Raw genomic sequence first — 23,579 nt, forward strand, 5'->3', positions numbered from 1 at the left:
TAAGCCTGATAAATGCAACACTTTAATCAACCAAAAGAATACTCAGCCGACTTATGCGCTGTGTGTCTATTTAAATACATAATATATCAAATATAAAAGCAATTAAGCCGGGGACACACTCAAGCAAAAATGCACTGCAATATTTAAGAATTTATGGAATATAATTCCTGTTGTTATCATATTCAAGTTTTTCTTAAACTAAGTAATTCAAAAATGAAAATCACTTGAATAACTATTTAAATAATTTCAAAGAGAGTAAAACAAACTCAATAGCAATATAATTACGCAATTATGCTCTTCATTTGGGAATTTGAAAACTATAAGAATTATTTCAAATAAAACAAAATTCTTCTATGCTTTAATATATACGTATTTAGCCCATATTGATGCTCATATCTTTAAACGTGAACTCCAATATGTGTGTATGTGCTTGTGTGTGTGTGTGTGTGTGTGTTGTGCAGGATAATAATTTTCTGGGATCTGCTGGCTGCCCTGCCTGTGGCAAATAGTACTCGTATCCTTGAGCATTTAAGCGCCGTTCATTTATCACACATTTCTCATTTGCCTTTCTCTCTCTCTCTCCCTCTCTCATTTTGTCTCTCTCCCGCACCCAAGTCGAGCCAAAATTAATATGCGAAAATAAATTATCAAGCCAAATGAGCAGCGTGTTTTCGCCAACAAGGTTTTGCGCCAAAAATAGGTTGGTGGATTCTGGATGCCCAGGGCGGGCTGGGAAGATGCCTGCAAAAAGGCATTCCATTTGCACGCATGTTTGACCACATGGAATGCGTTTGGAGGCCTTTTCAGCTTCATCAGCCACAGCATTAAACATCATTTGTTATGCGATTTTACGGAGAGCAACGTCAGCAACTGACTGGCCAATAGGCCGGATGCGGCTAGTATGAGGACGAGTGGGGCAGAAGAAGGTAACAGGTCAGGCGGCAGTAGTCAAAGCTGTAAATGGCCAACAAATAATGTACACCCAGTCATACAAAGCTCACTAAAAAACAGAAAATCCAAATCTTCATGGAGCATAGAGACTTTTAATTACTCTTTCTTTTAATAATTACGCACCTTATATTCAAGGAAGTATACTTATCCTTTACTCTTAAATTATTACGATTTAAGAATTTGTTTTCCTCAGAGTGGCAAGCAATATACTTTAACAATTTTATTTTAATGTTTTAATTAAATGTATAATCAAGACACATAACTGTAAAAAAATAAAATTATTTAAGAAATAAATTGTGGCCACAATTATATTAGTTATTACTTTTCATTATTTATTTTAAATAGGTAACATTTAAATGTCGCATTATTAATTTAACTACTTAAGCAATTTAATTGTAAATGCACAATAAGAACAGAACATTTTTGTAAATTGTAATGTACTTAAAATTACGAAACATACTCATATATTTGCAGAGCATTCTGTAGCCAAGAACAGATCACATGGAAGCTAAAATAGCTCGAATGCGTGCCCGGCCAATGCCTGCAGGACCTTTATACACGCATTCGTAGGGTAATTGAAAGTTGGTCAACTGTGAACGACAGCTCGGAAATTGGATAGGGATATGTTTGCGCCACCTCTCTCTGCGCTCACTCACCCCCAACTAAAAGCTAACCCCTGCACAGAGCTCGTCTATTATGGGGACTCTGCTTAACGGCTTGAAAAACGATAAAATTCAACTAGGCTCACAGCTGGGCTGCAGCTTAAAGAAACTTTCTGTACAAGTATTAAGTAGTATTTAAGAAACTTTAAGGAAGCCACCGCCAACGCCCAAAAGAAAATCCCAGCACGAGACACATGCACACATGCTATTTTGGGCGAATAATCTGGCAACGTAATGAGCCTAATTTGGACGCATTCATTTGGAAAATTAAAAATTAAATTGCTCTTGTCTCGCTGTTTTCTCATCATGAAAATATTGTTACAATCTGTTGTAATAAATCTCATTAACGTGCGACATACAACAAAATGGCATGGCAAAGACAATAACGCGCTGACATTCATTTGTGCCTGAAGGATCTCAAAAGGAGCTGCTGCTCAATTTTTGGTTTCAAGTATCAAAAGTAAAAATGTATGTAAACAAAATGCAAGCTTGACTAGGCTGCCCGACATGGTGATACCCTGGAAAGAAGCTATGATACATACGTACCGAAATAGTAATAAAAGATGTAATTTTTATTGTTATTGTTATAGATTGTTTATCTAGAATTATATCACTTAAAATGTATCTGTATATTTCATTTAAGAACTATTTATGCTAAACATAGTTTTCTGGGTTATATTTTTAATGTATCCAATTTTAATTGACTTTATAATCAAAGCTTATCGATTTGGTGATCGATACTTATCGATTTGATAATTATTAAGAAAAAATTTGATTTGCCTACGACACAATCGAAAGACGGACAGACAGATAGACAGACTATCTATATTATTTCCTCTTCTTGTAACAAGCAATCGTCAAATTTCGTTAAACCCATTTCTAATCATACACTGTGTTTACTGGAAATACAACATAATTTTATTTGCATTGAGTGTTGGGCTGTTTTTCTTAGAATCGCATTTCAACAATGTTTGATAATATAAAAATATAATTTCGTAAATTGGTTCAAGCTGCGCATAAGTGTTTCTGAATAATCTCTTGCATTTAGTTTTGTTTGCGTTAGCCGCTGATAAAAGTTGCTAAGCAAAGTAACAGAAAATTAGCTGCAATAAAATTGTGTAAGAGTTAAATGTATTCCAAAGATATCGCATATTTATGTATATATTTTTATATCTAAACCAAGTGGTTTTTCATCACAAAACATTTGCATCGCTCGAGGTAAAGCTGGAAAAAAAAGGTAACGCAGACAATTCGCTTATGGCAAATGCTGGTTTGAAATTGTATTTTATCGGCAGCCAGATGCTTGGCAACAAATATAGCCCGTAAATATATACAATAACCGGAAAGCAATTGCTTCACGCCATTCGAGCCGCTGAAATATTAGCCTCGTTTGCCCGGCGGCCCAACCGGCGGAGGACCAGTTGTTATCCATGTCCCGAACCTCTCCTCTTCCTTGACCTGGTTATGGTAGATATTCTGTGCATTTTCCTTTTTTTACACTGATTGAATATGGCCAAACATCTGTTCGGGAAGGAAATTTAAAGTGAGGCAAAAAGAGGTATTGAAGATGTTGCGCACGAATTGTTAAAATAAATATTTAAATATTCAGCAGCAGCTTCTTCAAATTTATGTTTGCATGCACTCCGTAAGCCTGGCATAAGCTGGATGTCTTAAATTTAAGCAGGCAATTGAGAAGGGAACTCGCAGATCAATGTCAATTGGGAATACTTATGTTATATAAATATTTATAGTCAGAAAAATGACAAAAGATAAGGTGATGCAGGGCGAGAGTGGGAATGTTGAAAATAAAATGCCCTTGGATAAATAATAAAAGTCCATTAAATGCCAGTTGTACAGAATTCCATTGCAAATGTGAAAACAGTATCAAATTCGGGCAAATTTTTCATTTTGTATACCATCCGATCATGCGTTTTCTTTAAGATATATCAAAACCGTGGCGACTTGCGTCTAAAAATTCATCCCCTGTGTAAAAAAGGAATATAAGGTTGAAAGGGCGAAAGTTAAAGTCTGTAGAATATGTTATGCAAAACATAAGCTAATTCGCCCGTAGCAGTCTTACATCCACCCTCTATGCGATAAATCGATGTAAGATTTGCAAGTTTATAATACATACTTTATAATACTCTGTTCCCAAACGATTAATAAATCATTACCTATAGGTGCCAATCACATAATCATGCTTGTTTATTTACATTTATTTATATCTATATTAAATATAGTATATTTCTTATACGAAGTTTATCTCCTACCTTAACTCATCAAGCAACGTCGTCTAATAATACCAGTTCGTATTAAATAATTGCTATACCATTGCCATTTTATTTTGCAACCAAGCACATTTACCGTACCACGCACCCGCATCAATCATCGAGTGTTTGGCCAAATAGACTTCAAAGCCATAAACCCATCAACAGCTTGAAGCAAGCGGCTAACACGGCGCTTGCCTCAACCAACTCAAATATTGACGGTTCAGGCACACACACATAATTGAGCCAGCGTTCAGCGCACTCAAAGAAAACACTCTAACACATCGTTCTTTTATACTCTATTTACACAGCGAAATAGAGTATATTTGTTGCTTTCCAGTCCACACCGCGGTAACTCACAGTTCGAAATGCACAGATTAAATGTAGCCGACGTGCACAGAGTATGGCGCAGTCGGTTTTACTTGATTGCATGTGTTTTTTTTTTTTTTTTTTTTTTTTTGTGGTTTAGTATGGTTGAGTATTTGGTCAATAGGTTTTTGGCTTTTTGGGCAGTAATAAACTTTTTGCAGGCTCACAATGCATGCCCAGCCGCATGACCATGCTCCTGCTCATCCTCACTTTCCTGCTGTGTCCGCCTCCAATTAGAGTTGTGCTGATTTGGCGTACTTAGCAAACGGTACGCCTCGCTGCCCGCCCCTCCCCTCTCCTACCCTTCCCATAAGGGTGGTGTTAGGCTGATTCGGTTTAGCTCGATTTGGACTGCCTGTTGTTGAAAACCCATTAAGATCATGCTCCATTAATTGAGTACTAATGAAAACGCCAGTCGCGGCCAGACTAGGCCAGGCCAGGCCAGACCAGACCAGACCAGACCAGACCAGGCCGTACGTACTTGTAACTGGGCGTGTCTGATGCCGCATCGAAGGCGGAGTGGGTGTCAAAATTGTGCATGTACCAAATGGTTTTTGGCTACTGTAACCGCCGTCGGGGTAACAAATTAAGTTACACTTTCAGAACGCCAAACGAATCGTGGTCAGAGAGAAAAACTGAAACAGAGCACTATGAGTAGCCATAGTAGTGGGCATGGAAACGAAAGTGGAAACGGGGAAATGGTAAATGGGATAGGCAATTTGCCAGAAATTTTTCCGACTACACAAAGAATAAAATATGCATGGCTATGTTTGGAGTTTCGATGGGACCATGTCGCGAGCAGCTCTCGCCCCGACACACTCCCGGCGATTGGATGGATACGTAATTGTAATTAGCGTTGAAACGAATCAGACGAACAAAGAAGCCATCGGGATGAGGCCGGAAATGTTTGTAGTAGCTGTGGGTGTGAAATTGGCACAGCGCTTAAATTGTTCTAAGTGGGTTAACACAGCAGATAAGGGGCATACGAAATGAGTTAGGATCGTAGCGTCGATAATATGCAACGCTTTTTCCTTTCCGGGCAGCTGTAATGAAAAAGTGCTGAGGGCGTGTTCTACATAGAACGATTGATTTATTTGCGTTTTCAATAATTTATGATTCAGTTCTTAGATCTTTGTTGATGAATCTTAAAAACACTTCAAGTTTCTTTGAAGCGGGTTTGCTTTTAAGAAAATGTCAAAAACTTAAGGCTGACTTAATAAATAATTGGAAATTGATTTGAGAAAATCCGAAAAATTATTTTGTTGCGGAGAGGAGGGATAGAGGAATATGTTATTTTTATTAAATTGCATTTACAATTACAAATTATATGAATTAAATTAATTATTAATAAGTTCCAAAATTTATTTTAAATTAAAATAAAAACCTTTATATAAATTAACTTACTTAAGTACCTATTGAATTTCCCACATATATATTTTAACAAAAACTACTTAAAGTATCTTTATTATCGAATCTTGTCCCTGAGCAATACAAGCCACACAAAATGCACAAAACGTTCCTTACAAAAGGGGATTAAAATGAAGTTGGTGGCTGCTGCACTTAACCAAAACGCAATAAATCAAAACACCTGGCAGGGTACTTATAAACTCTGCCAACAACAAAAAACAATGGCGCGAAAAGAGCAGCAACTGAAACAAAAGGGAAATCAAAAGTTTTGCTACAGGCAAAATCTAGAGAAAAGGCTAAGTAAGAAACAAACTGAGGGCAACAGCAACAGCAATAACGACAACAACAAACTTTCACGTAATACAACAATAACAACAGGTGTTCGACACAGTTTCTATCAGCCATACACACATACACACGCAGAACACACACGCACACAGCACGCGCTTAGCAAATGAACATTTTATGTTGCCTACTTTTGAGCGCCGCCTTCCCACGTACAACACGACGTATGCGTGTAGCGTGAAACGTCTTTTGTGTTCAATTCGCAATTTTTAAAGTAGCATTTTAGTTAAGAAAAAAAAAAGAATAAGATTTAACAAAATAAAAACAAAAACCAGAGCAACTGTGATAATGCCGCATCAAAAGTGAAAAACTTTAAAGCTGTAAAGTTTTGTTGCACAAAACTTGGCTCACACCTTTTGTGGCTTTGGGGTTGTGTGTGAGAAATGCAGCTGAAAACTTGCAGCCGCAATTCAATTAAAACTTCACTGTAACACACACATACACACACCCCCACACAAGCACACACAGTTGCATCTTAAGCAACACTTGGATGAAATGCCAAGTCTCTGACTTCAGCTGTCGCCATATGTAAACAAACGCTGCCGAACGTTGGCAAAAGAGCATCGCACACAGCCGGCATTCTTTGCATCCTTTGGCAGCCAAATCATAGCTGCGTTTTATCCGCGCCGACGCATTTGGGAGGACCGCAACGCAGTATAAAAGCAGCTGCCTCAAAGTAGTTGGCAAGCAGTTGGCTCGCGTCGCGTTCACCGAATGCCACAAATCTTGGCTAAGAGCGGAGTTGGCAACAGTCAGCTGGACAACTTGTAGATGTTGATTTCGTAGCCAAATAGTGTAAAGTTTTCGTGGCCAAATTGACTCAATTAAAAGCTACTCAAATATACAAATAAAAAAAATCAAAAAAACTTTTAACTCCAATCAAGCAATTTTAACTTGCAACAGTTTGTGGCGCGTATTAGCTATTGTGTTGCAGCATGTTGCTATACGCAATTAAGTAAACTGTAATTGGTTTTTGATTGTGGTTACGTGTAATTTAATTGGCTTGGCAATTAGCTGGGCAATCAAACAATTTAATGAAATACTGTGAAATGCGCACAATAATCACAAAGCCGTCAGTTTCATGTTAGTTTGTGGCTTGCCAATTATGTAACTAAATAGAAACACTTCAAACTGTTTAATATTGCTTGAATAAACCTGTTTATTGATGAATTCAATTAATTAATTGCCTAAAATGCCATTAATATTTAATTTCATATAATAACTTTCCTCACGTGATAGTTAATAATATATTTAGAGTTTTAAAAAGCTAAAAAAAATTCAAATATGTTTTTTTACCCCGTTAATATTTATATTTTAACTAAAACATATGTTTTTTATTGAATATTAAGTTTTTGCATTAAAATCATAAATAAACCGACTTTTGTTTGCCTTTACGCAGTTAAATTAATATTTTCACAATGCTAAAGCCAAAGCAAAAGCTTGTGTAACTATTTATTAAACTTAATTTAAATGAATGACTGCAACATTTTAATTGAATAAATTACGGTGTGAATTATTCAAGCATAAACGGCAATATGCACAAACTACAAGAAACGAGCATAAACATTTAATTAAAACTTTCAGGCTAAATATCAGAACTTTTGTAAGAATACAAATTTATCTGTGAACTTATTTAATCACTCAGATACAGTTTTTCATAGACTCTGTGTTTCTTCGAGCGGGAAATATCAAGCAGTGGGTAGCTTTAAAGAGAGCTACAACCAAAAATAATTATTAGAAATATTCGCCACAATAAGCAAGACTCTAATTAAGTGAGAGTCTTTGATGTATGCATATGTCCACTACAGACATTGGTAAATGTTATTCACAAGCAATTCCAACTGAGTGCCAAAATTGAATATGATGGATACTTAAAAGCACCGTGGATAGGTCAGTTAAAACAAGAACAGAGCGGTGAGTAATCTTAAGATGGTTATTTACATTATTTTTATATATTTTTCCTTTTCATAGGCTTATCATTTGTGAATTATAATGATTAGCTCATATTCTATGCTTTTTGACTGCTTAATTCGAATTCTTCAACAATATTTGAATTTAAATATCAACTTGTCTTTTATAAGAATAAATGAAATACTTGAACACAGCTTTTCCAAAACACATAAAAATTGTATACAGAACGGGAAAGACAAAGAACCCACAAAATATATTTAACTGTGGGCTGTCTTTGCTATCTTATAAAGCTGGCTGCTTTGAAGATTGATTTATGCGCTTGTATGTTTTTATGTGGCTCTGAGCGGATGTGTGTGTTTGGGGCAGAAATATGCTGCAAAGGACACATGTGCCGCATTGTGCATAATTGAATATGGGGCAGCTTGTTTTAAGTCATTTTACAGTCGCAATTGTTTCTAAAAAACACAATAAAAAATCTCGCATTGTTAATGGCAATGGGGCAATGACAAAAGCACCCCAGCGCTTGCTGTTTTGAAAGCATAAGGGAAAGCGCTAGAAAATATACAAAAATAGAAAAGGTAACAGGTTAATGTGCAAAGTTTAGCAGCGATAGCGTAGAATATTCCACGATTTGTATATGTAAAATGCAATAAAATTAATGTATACATAAAGATAATATAGAATGAATGTTATGTGCTTGTGTGTGTGTGAGTGTGAGTGTGTGTGGCTCAATAGTGCCCGCATCATTGTGGCATTCTGATCTATGGTAATTTGCAAGTTAAATGTCCTTAGCGATAATGTTCATAATTTACGAGCAAGAGTAATACAGGAGCGGAATTGACACTGAGCGAGCAGTTGGGCGCCAGGGTAAATGGGGCTCATGAGCTGTTGAATCTACAATAAGCTACTCAAATTTTATTTGTTTATTAATTCAAATTGCATTTGGGGTAGCAAAATAAATAATAATAATAATAATAATAATAAATATATAATTTTGCACTACATATCTCCGCCGTTCCACAAGCAAAGACATATCCCCGGCGAAGCTATGTCGCCTTAAATCAACATAATCTCCCCGTGGTCAACGGCGGAGTTGTGTCGTTTCTAAACGTAGATATGTAAACATTAATTTAAACATTCCGATACCGTTCCTGAACTTCAAGGGCATAACGCCCATGGCATTGTTGGGAAAGCACAACAGAAGACACGCAGGAGCAAGGCTATAGGTCTTATACCATTAAGTGGCATTATAATTATCATCTGCACAGCGAGCAGCACTAAGTGCTGAGAGCAAAGAAGCTTTTCCTTTAACTGAGCAGCTCTTTCACCTATAAAGTTAGCTTTTGATGTGCTCATTAAACCATGAATGAGGCCACTTAAATCGCACGGGTTAACTGCTAACGTTTATGCCGTGGCTACTGCCACTGGTTATCAGCCAGCAAATTAGTATTTGGAGAGGCGCCTAATCACAGCCGAAAATTAAAAGCCTGCCCAATTAGTAAATAAGGCGCTTAGTTGTTAATTAATTGCTCAGGCGAGACAGAAGGAATTAAATGTGCGAGAAGAAGGCGAATGATACGTATTTTGCTTGAACAGCTTATTGAGCTTGGAAAATTTTGAATCCGATGATTATCAATTTCTCGGTCGGGATTCCCATTTTCTTTTCTCAGTATAAATTCAAATTTTTGGTAAATGTTTATTTTCAAGAATTATTTCTTTAATTCCTTAAATAAAATACGAAACAATTATAAATAAGAAAAATATTCAAACAGATAATTGATAAAAAAAAATATTAAAACGTATTGTGCATATCTCTATGGTGCATAGTCTAGCAAAACATTTTTTTTTTTCAGATCAATAATACTCGCAGCAGGTGTATATCTTATATACTCGTAGCGGGCCCTTCTTGTCTGTTAACCATGTTGATATTGTCTGAGATTAGGATTTTAAAATTAATTGTGCGCATAAATTTGCCGGAATGCGCTGCGGGCCGAGGGCCAGATTTAACATCCTTTCAGTTTCCGGTGCCAGGGCATTTGGTTAATGGAGCACACAACCTTTTGGCCTTTTGTTGTTTTTTCTGTTGCTGTTGATGTTGCCGTTTGCTGATGGGCTATAAATTTACTTTCGTCTCAAATGACTTTGCATAAACAAAAGCTGAAAATTGAAATACATATTACACTTCTCCGACTAACTTATTTGCGTAGTTGTTAAGTGGGCTTACGTAAAATCATTATTCTCGAAATTGGCATCAGAATTAAGTAATTTGGATGCCTGATAAATGGTGGAATTAGTGCAACTCCCTTTAGGCCAACATTAATTCAAAGGACTTTTATATTTTAATAAGCTCAATCGTTTTTGAGTTCATCAATAAAAGTAAAAGATCCAAACTTTAGCTCGTTAGCTGGGTAAATATTTAGATAATCAGCTAAATAAAGTTCAGGTATGTTACTTAAGAGCTTTGAGCTTTGAATTGGTCAGAATATTTATTTAAAGTAAATAGTATCTACGATTATTTATTTTACTAAAAGCTAACACATTTTAAGATAAACAAGCTTCAAATTCCAAACTGGATAAACAGAAGCTCTTCAGAGACTCTTTAAGTTCTACGACATTTTACAGCACAGGCTTTTTAAATGGAGTACAAATAAGTATATATGTTCTTCGGTGATTATATTATCATTGTCATGCCGAGACAGATGCGTAAAGCTGTTGCTGCTGTCTAAGTGAATAAAAAGTAGAAGACGCACGAGATATAAATCAATAAAATCGGAATTTAATATAGCCACAATACGTGGCCCGACAAAAAGAGAAGAAGAAATGAGAGAAGAGTTTAGAAAGTGCGGTAGGTCGACCTTTGTATACCCTTGCACAAATTAAAATTTGCTCAGCTAATTGTATTTTAAATAGTAATCAGCGGAGTCTGCAATGTATTTTCTATTAATATACGGCATGACTGATAAAAAAATAAAAATATATACATATATATTACTTAAAGCCATCGTATGGCTCTCCACTTTAGCCTACGTTCGATTCTTGGTTTTTTCTTAAAGGAAACAAAATAATTCAGGTATGGAAATTTGTTTAATAAATTAGATGAAACAAAGAAGAAGAGAAATGAGAGGCTTGCACCGGTTGGGATTGAGCCTTGCCTTGATTTTAGATAAAAGAATCTGAGTATTTGTACAAGCTAAAAATATGCTAAAATATATGATTGTATTCAAAAATCTCAATTCACACAACAGGCGATCAGCTTATATTATATTATTCTCATACGAATTTTTTACGAAATACTCCTGCTGCATGACACGTCGAATATGCTTTTTGCTAGGGCATACGCGCAGTGCAAGGCGGGCGAACAAAATGTTATGCAGGAATTTTTGCGTTCATTGATAAAGTTCGTCAGCAAACAAGGGAATCAACGCAACCCAACCCAACCCATCCTGTCCCTCGTCTTCTCGGCCCGTTCACCCCGTTGCCCATGGCAGTTGGCTCAATTGTGTTGGGTGCAAAATAATTTACATATTATGAGAGCTGGCAAAAAAAGTGGGATAGTACGGAAAAACTGCACGAGTGCGTGGCAAATGGCGGGGAATGGAAAATAGGAACCACTCGATTGAATGGCAGTCGCTGCTGTCGCCCGACAATGGTTGCGGACACCTATCAACTACTTGGATGTCCATTTTTTTATCATCTCTATGGCATGTGGAATATGCGACACTAAAATGGAGCTTCAAAATGTGTGGGTATTTTTTTTCGCGTCTTTCTTTCGAATGGTGCGCGACAAATCTGTGTGGCATATGGGTTGGCAATTGGTTATTTTATAGCAGTTTTTATTGTGGTTTAAGGATAGAGAAAGCACAGAAAGCATTATTTATGCCAAGCAGAGGACACGAATATCAGTTGCCGTAATCCGCATAATGGTGAGCCCCAGCTTACGGCCCAGCGAATGTCTGGCTCTTTGAGGTGACGCCATAAAATTAATTTTAAAACATTTCGAGCTTAATCATTCGTGCTGATAAAAGGCGACAGTTGTCCCCGAGGATAATTGCGTATGCGTGTGGCACACACAAGCAACTCAGACCCAAAACAGAGAAAGAGAGAGAGAGAGAGGGACAGAGAGAGAAAAAAGAAACGAGGATGTTAAGTCAAAATGACTACGTCCAGGGGCATTTAAGGCATAATTTGTGCACAAAATATATTTGCTGGCTTATGCAGAAAATTTGCCTCCCAAACAGGAAGCCAACTTTGAACCACCGACCGCCAACAGCCCAGTGGCAATTCTCTCTGCGCCACTTGTAGAACTTTACGAAAACGTGCGGCGCTTTTCAACTCTGGCCGGGCGTACGAGTGGGCGGCTATCAGTTTTACGAGTCCTTTGAGAGTCGTACTTGTTAAATTTTCGACCCGTCCTTACTCTCTGTTGGGACTCGGGTTTGGGTGTCCGGGGAACCGGTCGAAACATGCCAGAGATTTGCGTTTGGCAACTGGCTTTTGATATTCAATCATGTCGAGCATTGCTAACGAAACGCACAACTTACCAGCACACACACCCGGACACACACACACACACACACAGCCGGACAAACGCACACATACACCGATTGGTGGACATTCAACTGGCCTTCAATTTATTTGTAATAATAGTCTCTCATTTTTAAATGTGGCCTTTTTTGCTTTAGCTATTTTTTTTTCCTATTTTATTTATTGTCTGCATTGCCTTTTATTATTCAATCGCAAGCCAAATATATTTCTTTTTTAATTTTATTTCTTTTAAAATTCAAACTGAAATGATTCAATGATTTTTTACGGATCAACAGCTGGTCCCATATCAAACTGATTGAGGCAAAAAGTTTCCTAGAAAATGAAAAGTTTTTACTAAATATATTTAATTTGAAAAATGGTATTTGATTGATAAATAGAAAAAACTTTTTTTTTGTTGGGACAAATGTTACAAATGTGAGAAAAAGTGCTAATAAATGGCGAGTATTTATATATAACAAAGCAAAAAAGGTTACATAACTAAAAAGCCAAATTCAACAAATGGAAATTCATTTAAAATTCTTACTTTGTCATCCATGTTCACTTTTCACATTTGGTTTTAGATGTTTTTGTACTAAAATTAACTTTAGTCCCACAAAATACTCTTTACATTTGTCTAGCTGAAACTTAATTGCTCTCAACTGGATCTATGTGGTTATATTTTAATTTAAATTGTCATCTCTTAGGCCTTATAACCGGTTTATTTGGTATTCAACTGCTTTTAACCGATTGCTTGTCTATTTGGAAGAAAAAAGTTCAACAACGAAATAAAAGTGGCTACCAGGAGCAATGGAAAAATAAAAACAGAAAAACAATAACAATTACACTGATTGCCGCCCCCGGAGACTCTGCTGAAAGTTGAAAGTGAACTGACGAATGGTCACGAAATGGAAAATGCCATCGGAACCCCTAGACCGTAACTCGGCCGCTTCTACGGTAGACTTGACCGAGTTACTAGCCCTCTACCCTGCAAAAGGGTATTATAAGTTTGTCACAGAATGTGTCACACATGGCAGTATGCATCTACGATCGCATTGAATATGATCCTGATTCGAGTCGTCATAGCCATGCCTGTCTTGATGAGATTCGCCATTCATCTTTTATTGAATCATATATGTACATAAAGATATCATATAGATTTCGGGCTTAGTATATTTTCAAGATAGTTTAAATTTAAATGTCAATTACAAGATTTATAGTTTTATTTATATATATATGGACCTACTGTACAGAAGATATATTAGCCATATGTAAAATTGTTCGAAAATTGAGTTCTACAAAAACTGTGTTCAGTTGGGAAAGTATGCAAAGGTGTACAATATTCGTCTATTCTGGACATTGTTCTGATGATTCTTGTTTTTTGTTTTTCTTTGTTTTACTGGAACAGACAATGCCATAAAACAATTGAGAGCTCAATTTTGCACGGCCGGTGGGTTTTATTTTACATAACTCCTTCTGTTCGAGAAAAAAGGATGCGCCTGCAGCGCAGGATATGCACATTGCGAATGATTTCAGTGGCAGTCGTAACTTTGTTAGTCCCGCATACACACACGCACACACACCGCCAAGGGGCAACTGCCAACATTTATCTGGCAAAATGTTTTGCCCTGCCATTACTCGCATTGTTTCTGCCAGCAGCAGGATGTGCTGCCCGGATAAGGATGGGGCGAGCTATGAGGCTATGCATCGCTTATGTGCGTAAAAATTCTATTTGATTATTGCACGTTTATGTTGGCGAAGAATGGCCCAGGAGCCAGCAGCCAGTAGCCAGCAGCCAGGAGCCAGCAGCCTGGACAATGCATGGCCATTGAATTTCGTTTGCTTCTGCCTGGCTTAGAGAGCTACGAAATAGCTAAAATATTTATTCGAAATATTTATTTCCTGCAGCAGGATACGAAAGAAAATGCATTGACTTTGATGGCGCACACACTGCGTTATCCCCCCTTTAAAGAGCGGCACCCTATCAAATCGTGTGCTGAGTAAAGCAAAAATCTTAAATGGACTGCATCAAAGGATTTCGTTTAATTATTTCTGTGGTCTGTGCGGGGAATGGAAACTGGGTCTTCAGCAGCATGGCAACGTTTCTTCAACTTTAATAGCTGCAATAAATTTCAAACTGAAACATTAAACATGTCCCAGCTATATATATTCCGGGTCATGTTGTGCACGTTCCACCCATGTAATCCCCAATTGCATGGCCAGTATGCAAATAAATGTCCAGAATCTGCAAGTGAAATTATTTTCTTTTAAGTAGGTAATCAAGAGCAATGAGGCAGCTCGCCGTGCACAGTATATAGTCCGTTTGCGCTCATTTTGAAAGGGTTACGTTTGGATATGCTTAAGACGAGCAAATACTTTTGACTTCTTTCGCTTCTCGCTTCACTTCTTACTTCACTTCACGCATTGCTTATTTTGCTGGTCACTGTGCTGTTCGCTTGCTTTACGTTTTCTCTCTACGGGATTCTTTTAATTTATTGCTTCGCTTCTCTCTTCACCTTACATTTTAGCTGCTCCCTTCGCTTCTCGCTTCCCCGTGCCCCTCGTTTCTTGCTTGACGCTGTTTCTAACTTCGGCTCTTACCTTCATAATAGTTTCTCTTCTCAATATGTTTCTCGCATCGCTTCCTTAGCTTATTTCTCTTCTCTTCTCACTTTAATTTACACTGTGCACTTGCTGTATACTTTTAAGCTCTCTTTTAACCTTAAGTCGTTTCTCACTTATCTTCGCTTCGCTTCTTGTTAATTTAATGATTTGCACAATTGGCTTCTCATTTCTCATCTCCATTTGTTATACTCCACTACTTACTACGTTTCTGTGCACTTAACTTTTCTTCTCGCTCTACGCTTCTCGCTTTGTTGCGCAAACTGTAATTTTTCGGTTAGTTTCGTTTCTCTGACGACCTGCATAATCATAAATTATGGTTTACCTAAGAATAACATTCAATTTATTTAAATGAGCTTTACCCATTGTCCCTGCCATCTTTGTCTCTCTAACTTTTTTGTGTGTTTTATCTTTGCAGCATAGAAATGAATGTCAACGCGTTTTAAGTGCGCTCAGCTCTCGCTGCTGGTGGCCCATAAAAGAATCAGGGCCGGAACGTGACTTTTGGTGCAAGTAAATTGAAGCCGCAGAGCGATAAAAAAGTGCAATGCCAACCTGAGCGTAATTCGTTAGCGAAATCAAACAGATAAAAAAATATTTATATATATATACATATATATATCGTTTGTCCATGGCGGCCACTTCAGCTGCATCAGGAATGGGCGCAGCCAGGGGACTGCATCATCTATCCTGCCCGGCAATTTGGATGCTGCTGCTGCCACTGCTTGCCGCAGCTGCGACGGCAGCCCCTACATCAACGACGACCGCGGATCGTCGTCGGTGCGCACACAAAGGCATCGCAGAGCTGATTCGCACCAGTCCGGTAATTGTCAAAGCTCTGGCAGCTCGCATCTTCACCGATGCCGAACTGGCCGAACAGGCGGTGGACACGGCCTTTGCATCGCAGGCTGCCACAATTTTAATAACATTAACTCCTGAAACGATATACAAAGGCGCATCGCTGCTCAAAATGGCCAATGGCGCCGCTGCTGGCAGCCTGGGCGCCGACGGCTCTGCATCCAGCGGAGCGCGACGAGGCGGGCTTTTCAGCGGCTCCAATGCTTGGAGTGGGAGCGGTTCAGCCTATCAGTATGCGGGGTAAGTGCAGCTAATTTTTTAATAAAAATCAAAAATCATGTTTAAAATTTGCAAATTGCAATGTTTGGATTTATCCTTAAGGAAAGCTGATGTTCCAAGAAATCAACTTTTGATTCCCGATTATCATTAAGAATATTTCCTTTAAAAATAGTTTATCTCTTGACAGGGCTACCTCCTGAATCAGAAGTATGTACAATCTTAGACACTTAGCACATATTTAAACAGAAGGTATTGAAACAGCTTAGATTGTAAATAAAATTTTACTTTTTTTATTTATAAAAAATATACAATTCAATTAGGGTCATTGCTCAGTATTAAAAATATAAAATGAATTATCGGAGTATCTCGATATTTAATTTGGCGAATGTGCATCGGCCTCATAGTTAATTAAGAACTGAAGTAGGAGAATGCCGCTATGAATTGGATGCCTAATTGCATTTTCAACAGATATGTGGTGCCCATACTTAGTGGATGTGCGGTTTCTCGTTTTGTGCTGACTCTTTATTGGCTTTAACTTTACCTACCCGTTTTTCCCTCTCTTGGCTCTCTCATAGGCAACTGAATGCCACATTGCAGCCGCTGCAATGCTTCGATGCTAATATGCTGAAAATGTTGCCCACGGAATTAATTGCTTTTGGCAAATTACTGCCTGCCTCAGCGGTAACTGGCACCGGCTTCCCAGGCAGCCCGGGGGGCGCAGCTGTGGCCTCCAGACAGATGCAGCGACCGCCGCAGGGATCAGGCTTGGGTGGTGCCGTTGACATGGCCAACGACAAGGATGTGCTGCATATCAGCGTCAACGGGCTGCATCGTTGGACGCCGCAATTCGAGAATCATATCTGGAAGCATTTGGGTAAGTTGAACCTTTAAGCCTGCTTCTTGTTGTTGCCCCAATTTTCGCAGTGTTTGTTGTTTTTGTTGTTGTCACACTTCCGCTTGTTAATCGCATTTCGCCTGTTGGTTGCATTGTTCAGCAAATCTCCTTTGCGGATGTTTGTGGAGTTTACGTGCATCTCCGGTTCGAGTTTCGGAACTACAACGTATAAGTAGCTCGGTGGACTGCTCAGTCGGCCAATCAAACCTAAATGCTGGCTCCCCAATTTCCCCCATATCAAGTTAGTCCACGTGCATACGACAAGAGTTTTTCTTTTTTCTTTTCACTTGCCTGAAAGCTATCAGGTTTACTTGACTTGATTTGAAATTTAATAAATATTTCCAATAAAAAAAGACTCAAAATTCTTAAATATATCATAAATATGAATAGACTGTTAGCTTTCAGCTTTTCTTGACTTGATTTTTAGTTAAGGAAATATTTTCAATAAAAAAGAAGAGAAAATTCTTCAATGTCATACTATAAATATCTATGGAAAATGATTTTCATAGGCTTTAAGCTGAAATTCAACCCCGATATTTTCTAATTTAGTTGCGTTAAATACAAAACAATTTATAAATGTATAACGCTTAGCTAAATTATGTTGCAACTCTTAAGGACAACGCGTAGTTCGAAATTTTTTCCTTCATACCTTTCATGTTTCTAATCAATTAATCTGAGATGAAGATTGATAAGTGGCAGCCCATCGAAATTACCCAACAAACTTGTTGTCATGCCTGTGTGCATGCACAGCTCGTTCTATAAAAAATGTATACTATATAAAAAAATATTTCGATGATGATGACGCAGCATGCGTCCGTGTGTCCGATTATCCTTCTGTGCTGACAGCACAAGCACGAGGCGCTTTCAGACTGACTGCAGCCCTTGAGGAAAGTAACACTTGACTTTTGTGTCAAGAGATAGATAGTATGACCCCCCCATCCGACAGCCACACACGCAAAAAAATTGTGGCAACAATTCAAGAGGGTTTTTTTTTGGGTGAAAGGCAGAACATATAAACCAAGCTTAGATTTTTTTTTATATTTTTAGTGATTATGACTGGCATAGTTGCATAGATACAGAGATTCACAAATGTAGTTACACAGATACATGGATACAAAGATGCACAGATACATACATGCGTACATATATCCACATGAGCTCGGCGTATGAGGCATTTTCTTTTTTTTTCCATAAATATTTAGTTTCCAATTCCTTATTGTGCTACATGTTGTTAGTTGTTTTTTGTTTTTTAGCCATAGTTGAATTCAGGGTGAATTTCCTGTGTAAGGCCTTACTAGCTATTTCAACACTTGACATTTGTTATTTGATTTTTGCTTTGTGTCGCATCCTTAAATTGTTTTTTAGCAAAAAATAAAACTGCAAGATGCTCGTTAGACGTTTTGTAATCCTGGTTAGTCAGATTCGTAGACCCAGTTTAATCGCAGTTCCTTCAATTTTAAAAAATATTCGCTTTCAAGCAAGGTTTTGAATGTGCCCCTCAATAGTTGTCATTATAGTTAACTGCAAAGAGCTAGCAATATGCCGCCTATTTCACAGAGTTAATGCAATGCTAATCGTTGCGAGAGTTGGGCAATTTAATGGACAAGTGCTGCATTCATCAATTATAGGCTGGGACGATTGGAGCGATTTTACGCTTTGCAGCGTCACCTGCGGCAAAGGTGTGCAGCAGCGTTTCCGTCGCTGTCTGCTGGACAATCCACTGGTGAACATTAACATGAATATGAATCTGAATCTGAATCTGGACGATGACGACGCGATCGAAGAGGAGGAGGAGGTGGCAGAGGAGGAGCAGTTGGATGTCGAGGACGCTGACGAGGCGAATAATGATGCAGCAGAGACAACGACAGCGGCAGCAGCAGCAGCAGCAACAGCAACAGCAGCCACATTGAATGCTGATAATAATGAAGTGCTCAGTCAGGACGACTTTGCCAGTGCGGGTGGAACAGAGGACGAGCCAGAGGATACGCTGCTGCTGATGATGCAACCAGCAGCAGCTGTTGACCTCCCACTCGACCCAACGAAGCAGCAGTCGATGAGCACCCAGACAACGACAACAGCAACTGCAACTGCAAATGCAGCAGCAGCAGCAGCAGCAGCAACTGGGCCAACAAGCGGCGGTAATGAAGCGACAGGCACAGGTGTCAGCTTTGTGGCAGTTGCACGTAATGACCGTCGCAGGACACGTGCAAATAATCAGCACAAAAAACGCAAAGTGACCAAGAGCCTAGCCCTATCCACACTGCTATGCGAGGGCTACAACATCGAGCAGCGCAACTGCAACAGTTTCGAGTGTAGCGGTAAGTGTTGCCCTCATCCTGCAGAGTCCTTTACTGTGTACTAACTGCCCAGTCCCGCCCCTTGCGCATTTGCAGATGATATCAGCGATTTGCTCAAGTTCTACAAGAAGCTACCCATGCCCGTCGCTGAGGAGCTGCCAACTGTCGCCAGCTACGACAATTCGCCAGCTGAGTTCTCAGAGCTGACAACACCCGTTTCTGTGGGCGTGCCCTCCTCGTCCACGCCCGCAAATATGGGCTACATACGCAGCTGGCGGAATATGCTGAACTTCACATTGATGATCACTCTGAGAGCAAAGGTAACGAAATTGTAAAGAAATATTTTAAATAAGCACCGATCGAAATGTTGTCCTAATTGATCAAATACAGTAGATATATCCTACATACACTTATGAAGACAAGTGTTATCGAAACGTATCGATAATAATTGTCTTGTTATCGATTCGCTTGACGTAGTTCCTAGAGGTTACATTGAGGCTAATGATTTAGTACCAAGCAAAGAATATGAGCGCATGTACTTAAATGAGCGCGAGGCTTTTCCGGAGAGGCTTTCAAGCAAACGGAAAATAATCGCAAGCAAGCTAATACAGATATTTCATTTATAGATCGATCTTTCTCGGCGGAGCTAAATAATTTTAAAACGATTACTTTTCGATTAAAACGTTTGCTTCAAACTTTTTTGTTTACCATCCGATCGGCTTTAAAAAAATTCCCAAAGATCTTTGTCGCACTTTTTGGAAAATCCATCCCTCCTTGGTGAATAAGGAGCTTAAAGATTTGGTGAGTTAAGTTCCGCGCTCAAATTCCTTTCCAAGTTTTAGGTTTTTTCCGATTGCCTTCAAATTAATTCTCTAAACTCTGCATAAGAACTTAATGAATGCTTCAGCGAATTGGCAAATTTCGCGCGCAACAGTGGAAAATTGGCTGAAACGAATTTATGAATGTTTGTTTTACCGTGCGGTCGGCTTAAAACTAGTTTTCAAAGACCTTTGCGCTAATTAATTTTTTACGTGCCACGGGCAACGTCGGGTATACTCGACACAAAGCATTTCACGTAAAGTCATTATAATCTATGCGTCAATAAACATTGCCAAAGAGGTTTTCCACTTTTCATCAATTCATTCATTTTGCAGAATGATACGAAAAATGCCTCGACACTTTTCTCCATACGCAACGGGACACACAATTTGTATCTGGAGGCCTGCAAGGATGGACTCCGTTTGTATCTGGAGCGCGACAATACAACGGAAATGTTGCCGGTGAAATTCAATTTATATGATTATCGTTGGCATCAAGTGGCTATCAGGTGAGTGTGCGAGGGGGAAAGAGAACAGACAGAGAGAGAGAGAGAGAGAGAGATTAAATAGTCGGAGCTGTTGTTGTTGTTTTTTCTAGATAGGCAATCAGTGTGCGTGCTTTAAATGGATTTATGTGGGTGTGCGTGTGTGTGAGTGTGATTCTTGATGGCCATTCCCGTCATTGACACTTTCATTTTATTTGCATTTTCAATTTATTAACATAAATCGCTTGGGCCAATGAAACGCACACAGTGGAGACACTTGAAACACACACTTGACACACATGCAAATAGCACGCACAGTCGCACATAAAAGTACGCACACACACACGAGCACGCACAAACACTCGTATGCACTCAAATACATGAATATCGAGTGTCGCTTTGTTTGCGGCTGTATGTGTGTGTGTATATGTGTATGTGTGAATTTTTATATTCGATACAGCTACACCAGCTGCCAAATTGACACTTGGTTAAAGTGGGCGCCATTTGTCATCGGCCGTTGGCACATTTTTCTATGCCACTGTACATAATACTCTGTATGTCTTTTAATTATTTGCACCGCTCGCCACTCGTGTTGCCGCATTTTTGCTGCACACAGCATACAAAATGGCGATTTCATATCGATTTACGTCGATTGCTTGTGGACAAACAGTTTTGTTGTCTCAAAGCGACTGTTTACGCTGCCCCTGGACGCGGATGTGGAAATTGGACGCGGCTTTAATGTGAGTATTGGGACAAATTCCAAAAAACAAATTGACAAGCGCACAGCAATAAATTGTTGAGCACTTGTTGGCTGACATATTTAATAACTATAGCTTAACGCATTTGGTGATAAATTAATCGAAATCACACAAAAACTCTGTTGAAAGGCAATAACAATTCATTTAAGATCAATTATTGCTATGTAAAGATTTTAGTTAAACCATTTTTTATTTTTGTTTAAATAATGTTATCGACACTTTATGGAAATGCTAATTACTTTTCAGTTTTTAAAGGATCGAAAAACTAAGATTATAAATTAATTGGAATTATACGATGATCAAAATTTTGGTGAAAGCCTTCAACAAGTCAAAGGTCTGAGAAAATTACACACCAGGAAGGCATCATATTGTGTTTATCAATAATAAATCGATATTAAATATCACTATAAATAATTAAAAACAGTTTTAATAACGCTTTGATAACCGTTGAATGCAATTTGAAACATTTTCGAACACAGCTGAACCATAAACGGAAACCATTTTTGTATTATTAATTTCCCAATTGATTTTCACCGAATGTACCGCCCGCAGCGCTGCGAAAAACAACGTGCGACATTTTACAAGCAATTTCGGAATTGCAACTGCCACACTGTCAACGGGCAGGGTGCGGGTGGGGCTGTGGGCTGTGGGCGATAGCCCATAAATTGTGCAAACAATTTAATGCGATAACTGTGAATGCTACGCGGCGTATGCGTTATGCACTTTAAATGCTGTATAAAGCCGATAACGCATACGCCTCGTTGGTCCCATAAAAATACTTAATATGCAGATAATTGCCATTCAAACGTTCACTTTTAATATATTTAAGCAAAATACATGCATACATATATATATATTTTCAGGGGGAGCTGCAACAGTTGCTGGTACTGCCGGAGCACCAAGAGCGGCTGCAGTGCAGCAACAAGAGGACATCTATTAACGAGGTGAAGCGCTACATTATCGACACATTCATCGAGGACTATGCCAGCAATTGAGGCGTGACGACATTTATATATGCATGGTAAACACAGCCTATACAATGCCAATAACAGGAGCCAAATCAAATGAGAATCGTAAATGTATTTGAGTTGCAAACATGTGAATGTGTAATGAATAATGCAAATCATTTTGAATGCGGCATTCAAATTCAATGGCTAGAAATTTCAGTCTATAAAACTACACATAAATATGCAAAAGCATTGATATATATAAACACACTACATATATACATAAATATATATTGTGATTGATGTTTCCTAGCAGCGCATTCAAGTATTGTAAATTATGCTCTCGTGTGTGTGTTTGTGTGTGTGTTATTTTGTAATTATAAATGCACCCACAGTATACGCACGAGTGTTTATCAAGTACTCACCGTAGTATGAACACAATTACGATTAATGCTTACGATATTGCACTATATTACACATGAACACATGTATGTGAATGCCAAAAAAATGTATTTGTAATAATTTAAGTTGATTTGACAAAAAACAATAATTATAATGCAAAAAAGGAACGAAATAGTAAAATCAAAAAAAAAAAAAAATAACCTATTATTATATTCATGTAAAATGTGCGGCAAATTGCGTAAATGTAATATCGAATATGATATAAAAATGGAGCAAAAAGTAAAAATAAATCAATAAACTAATTAATTAATTTTATGCATAAGTGTAAAATGCAAAAAATCGTTGTCATTTTTATATTTATTTAAAGGTTATAGCAAACTAGGTTTGTCTGTGCTAAAGTTTATTTAAAGAGGTAAGTAAATGATAAAAATAGGCAGATCTAAAACTTGCAATTAATAAATTAAATAACTACTAAGCAGTATATTTAAAAATTGTATTGTAGCATATTTATTTATTTATTTATTATGTTTTGTAGTATAACCTGAATCTGAATTTGATTTGACCGACTTGAATATAGGTATGGTATATGTAAGTCAATGGCCGTGCGATCGTAGGTTGACCCGCTTGGGCTAAGTAGAGTATTAGCGAATATGAATCACGGTGCTAGCTTCGCCTTAAGAATATTTCTGTACTTAGCCTTAAACCCAAAAGAATAGTAATAAGTTATAAACAAAACGAACATGAAAGTCCATTTAAAGATTCACAATCGGAAATGGAAGTACCCAGGCGAAACTGTATTCCATATAAATTGCGTATATGCTTTATCTTGTTATCTTCTGCATTCG

General features: G+C 38.1%; 1 protein-coding gene across 6 annotated transcripts; it reads left to right on the forward strand.

Annotated features, from left to right (window-relative positions):
- Nucleotides 1-6,700: 6,700 nt before the first annotated feature.
- On the forward strand, nucleotides 6,701-23,002 carry LOC6632835 (uncharacterized). 6 transcript variants are annotated; one of them, XM_002056307.3, is made up of 9 exons: nucleotides 6,701-7,084; nucleotides 7,586-7,915; nucleotides 15,474-16,153; nucleotides 16,708-17,006; nucleotides 18,656-19,345; nucleotides 19,421-19,644; nucleotides 20,479-20,651; nucleotides 21,244-21,367; nucleotides 22,249-23,002. In XM_002056307.3, the coding sequence occupies exons 3-9, from the start codon at nucleotides 15,687-15,689 to the stop codon at nucleotides 22,378-22,380; spliced, it is 2,109 nt and encodes a 702-aa protein (XP_002056343.1). In that variant the 5' UTR covers nucleotides 6,701-7,084; nucleotides 7,586-7,915; nucleotides 15,474-15,686; the 3' UTR covers nucleotides 22,381-23,002. The 6 variants fall into 6 exon arrangements, with proteins under 6 accessions (XP_002056343.1, XP_032289594.1, XP_070063338.1 ...); XM_032433703.1 differs by having other exon boundaries at nucleotides 7,586-7,891; XM_070207237.1 differs by having other exon boundaries at nucleotides 6,701-6,963.
- Nucleotides 23,003-23,579: the final 577 nt, after the last annotated feature.

The sequence above is a fragment of the Drosophila virilis genome, chromosome 2, assembly GCF_030788295.1.
Source record: "Drosophila virilis strain 15010-1051.87 chromosome 2, Dvir_AGI_RSII-ME, whole genome shotgun sequence".
Lineage (NCBI taxonomy): Eukaryota > Metazoa > Arthropoda > Insecta > Diptera > Drosophilidae > Drosophila > Drosophila virilis.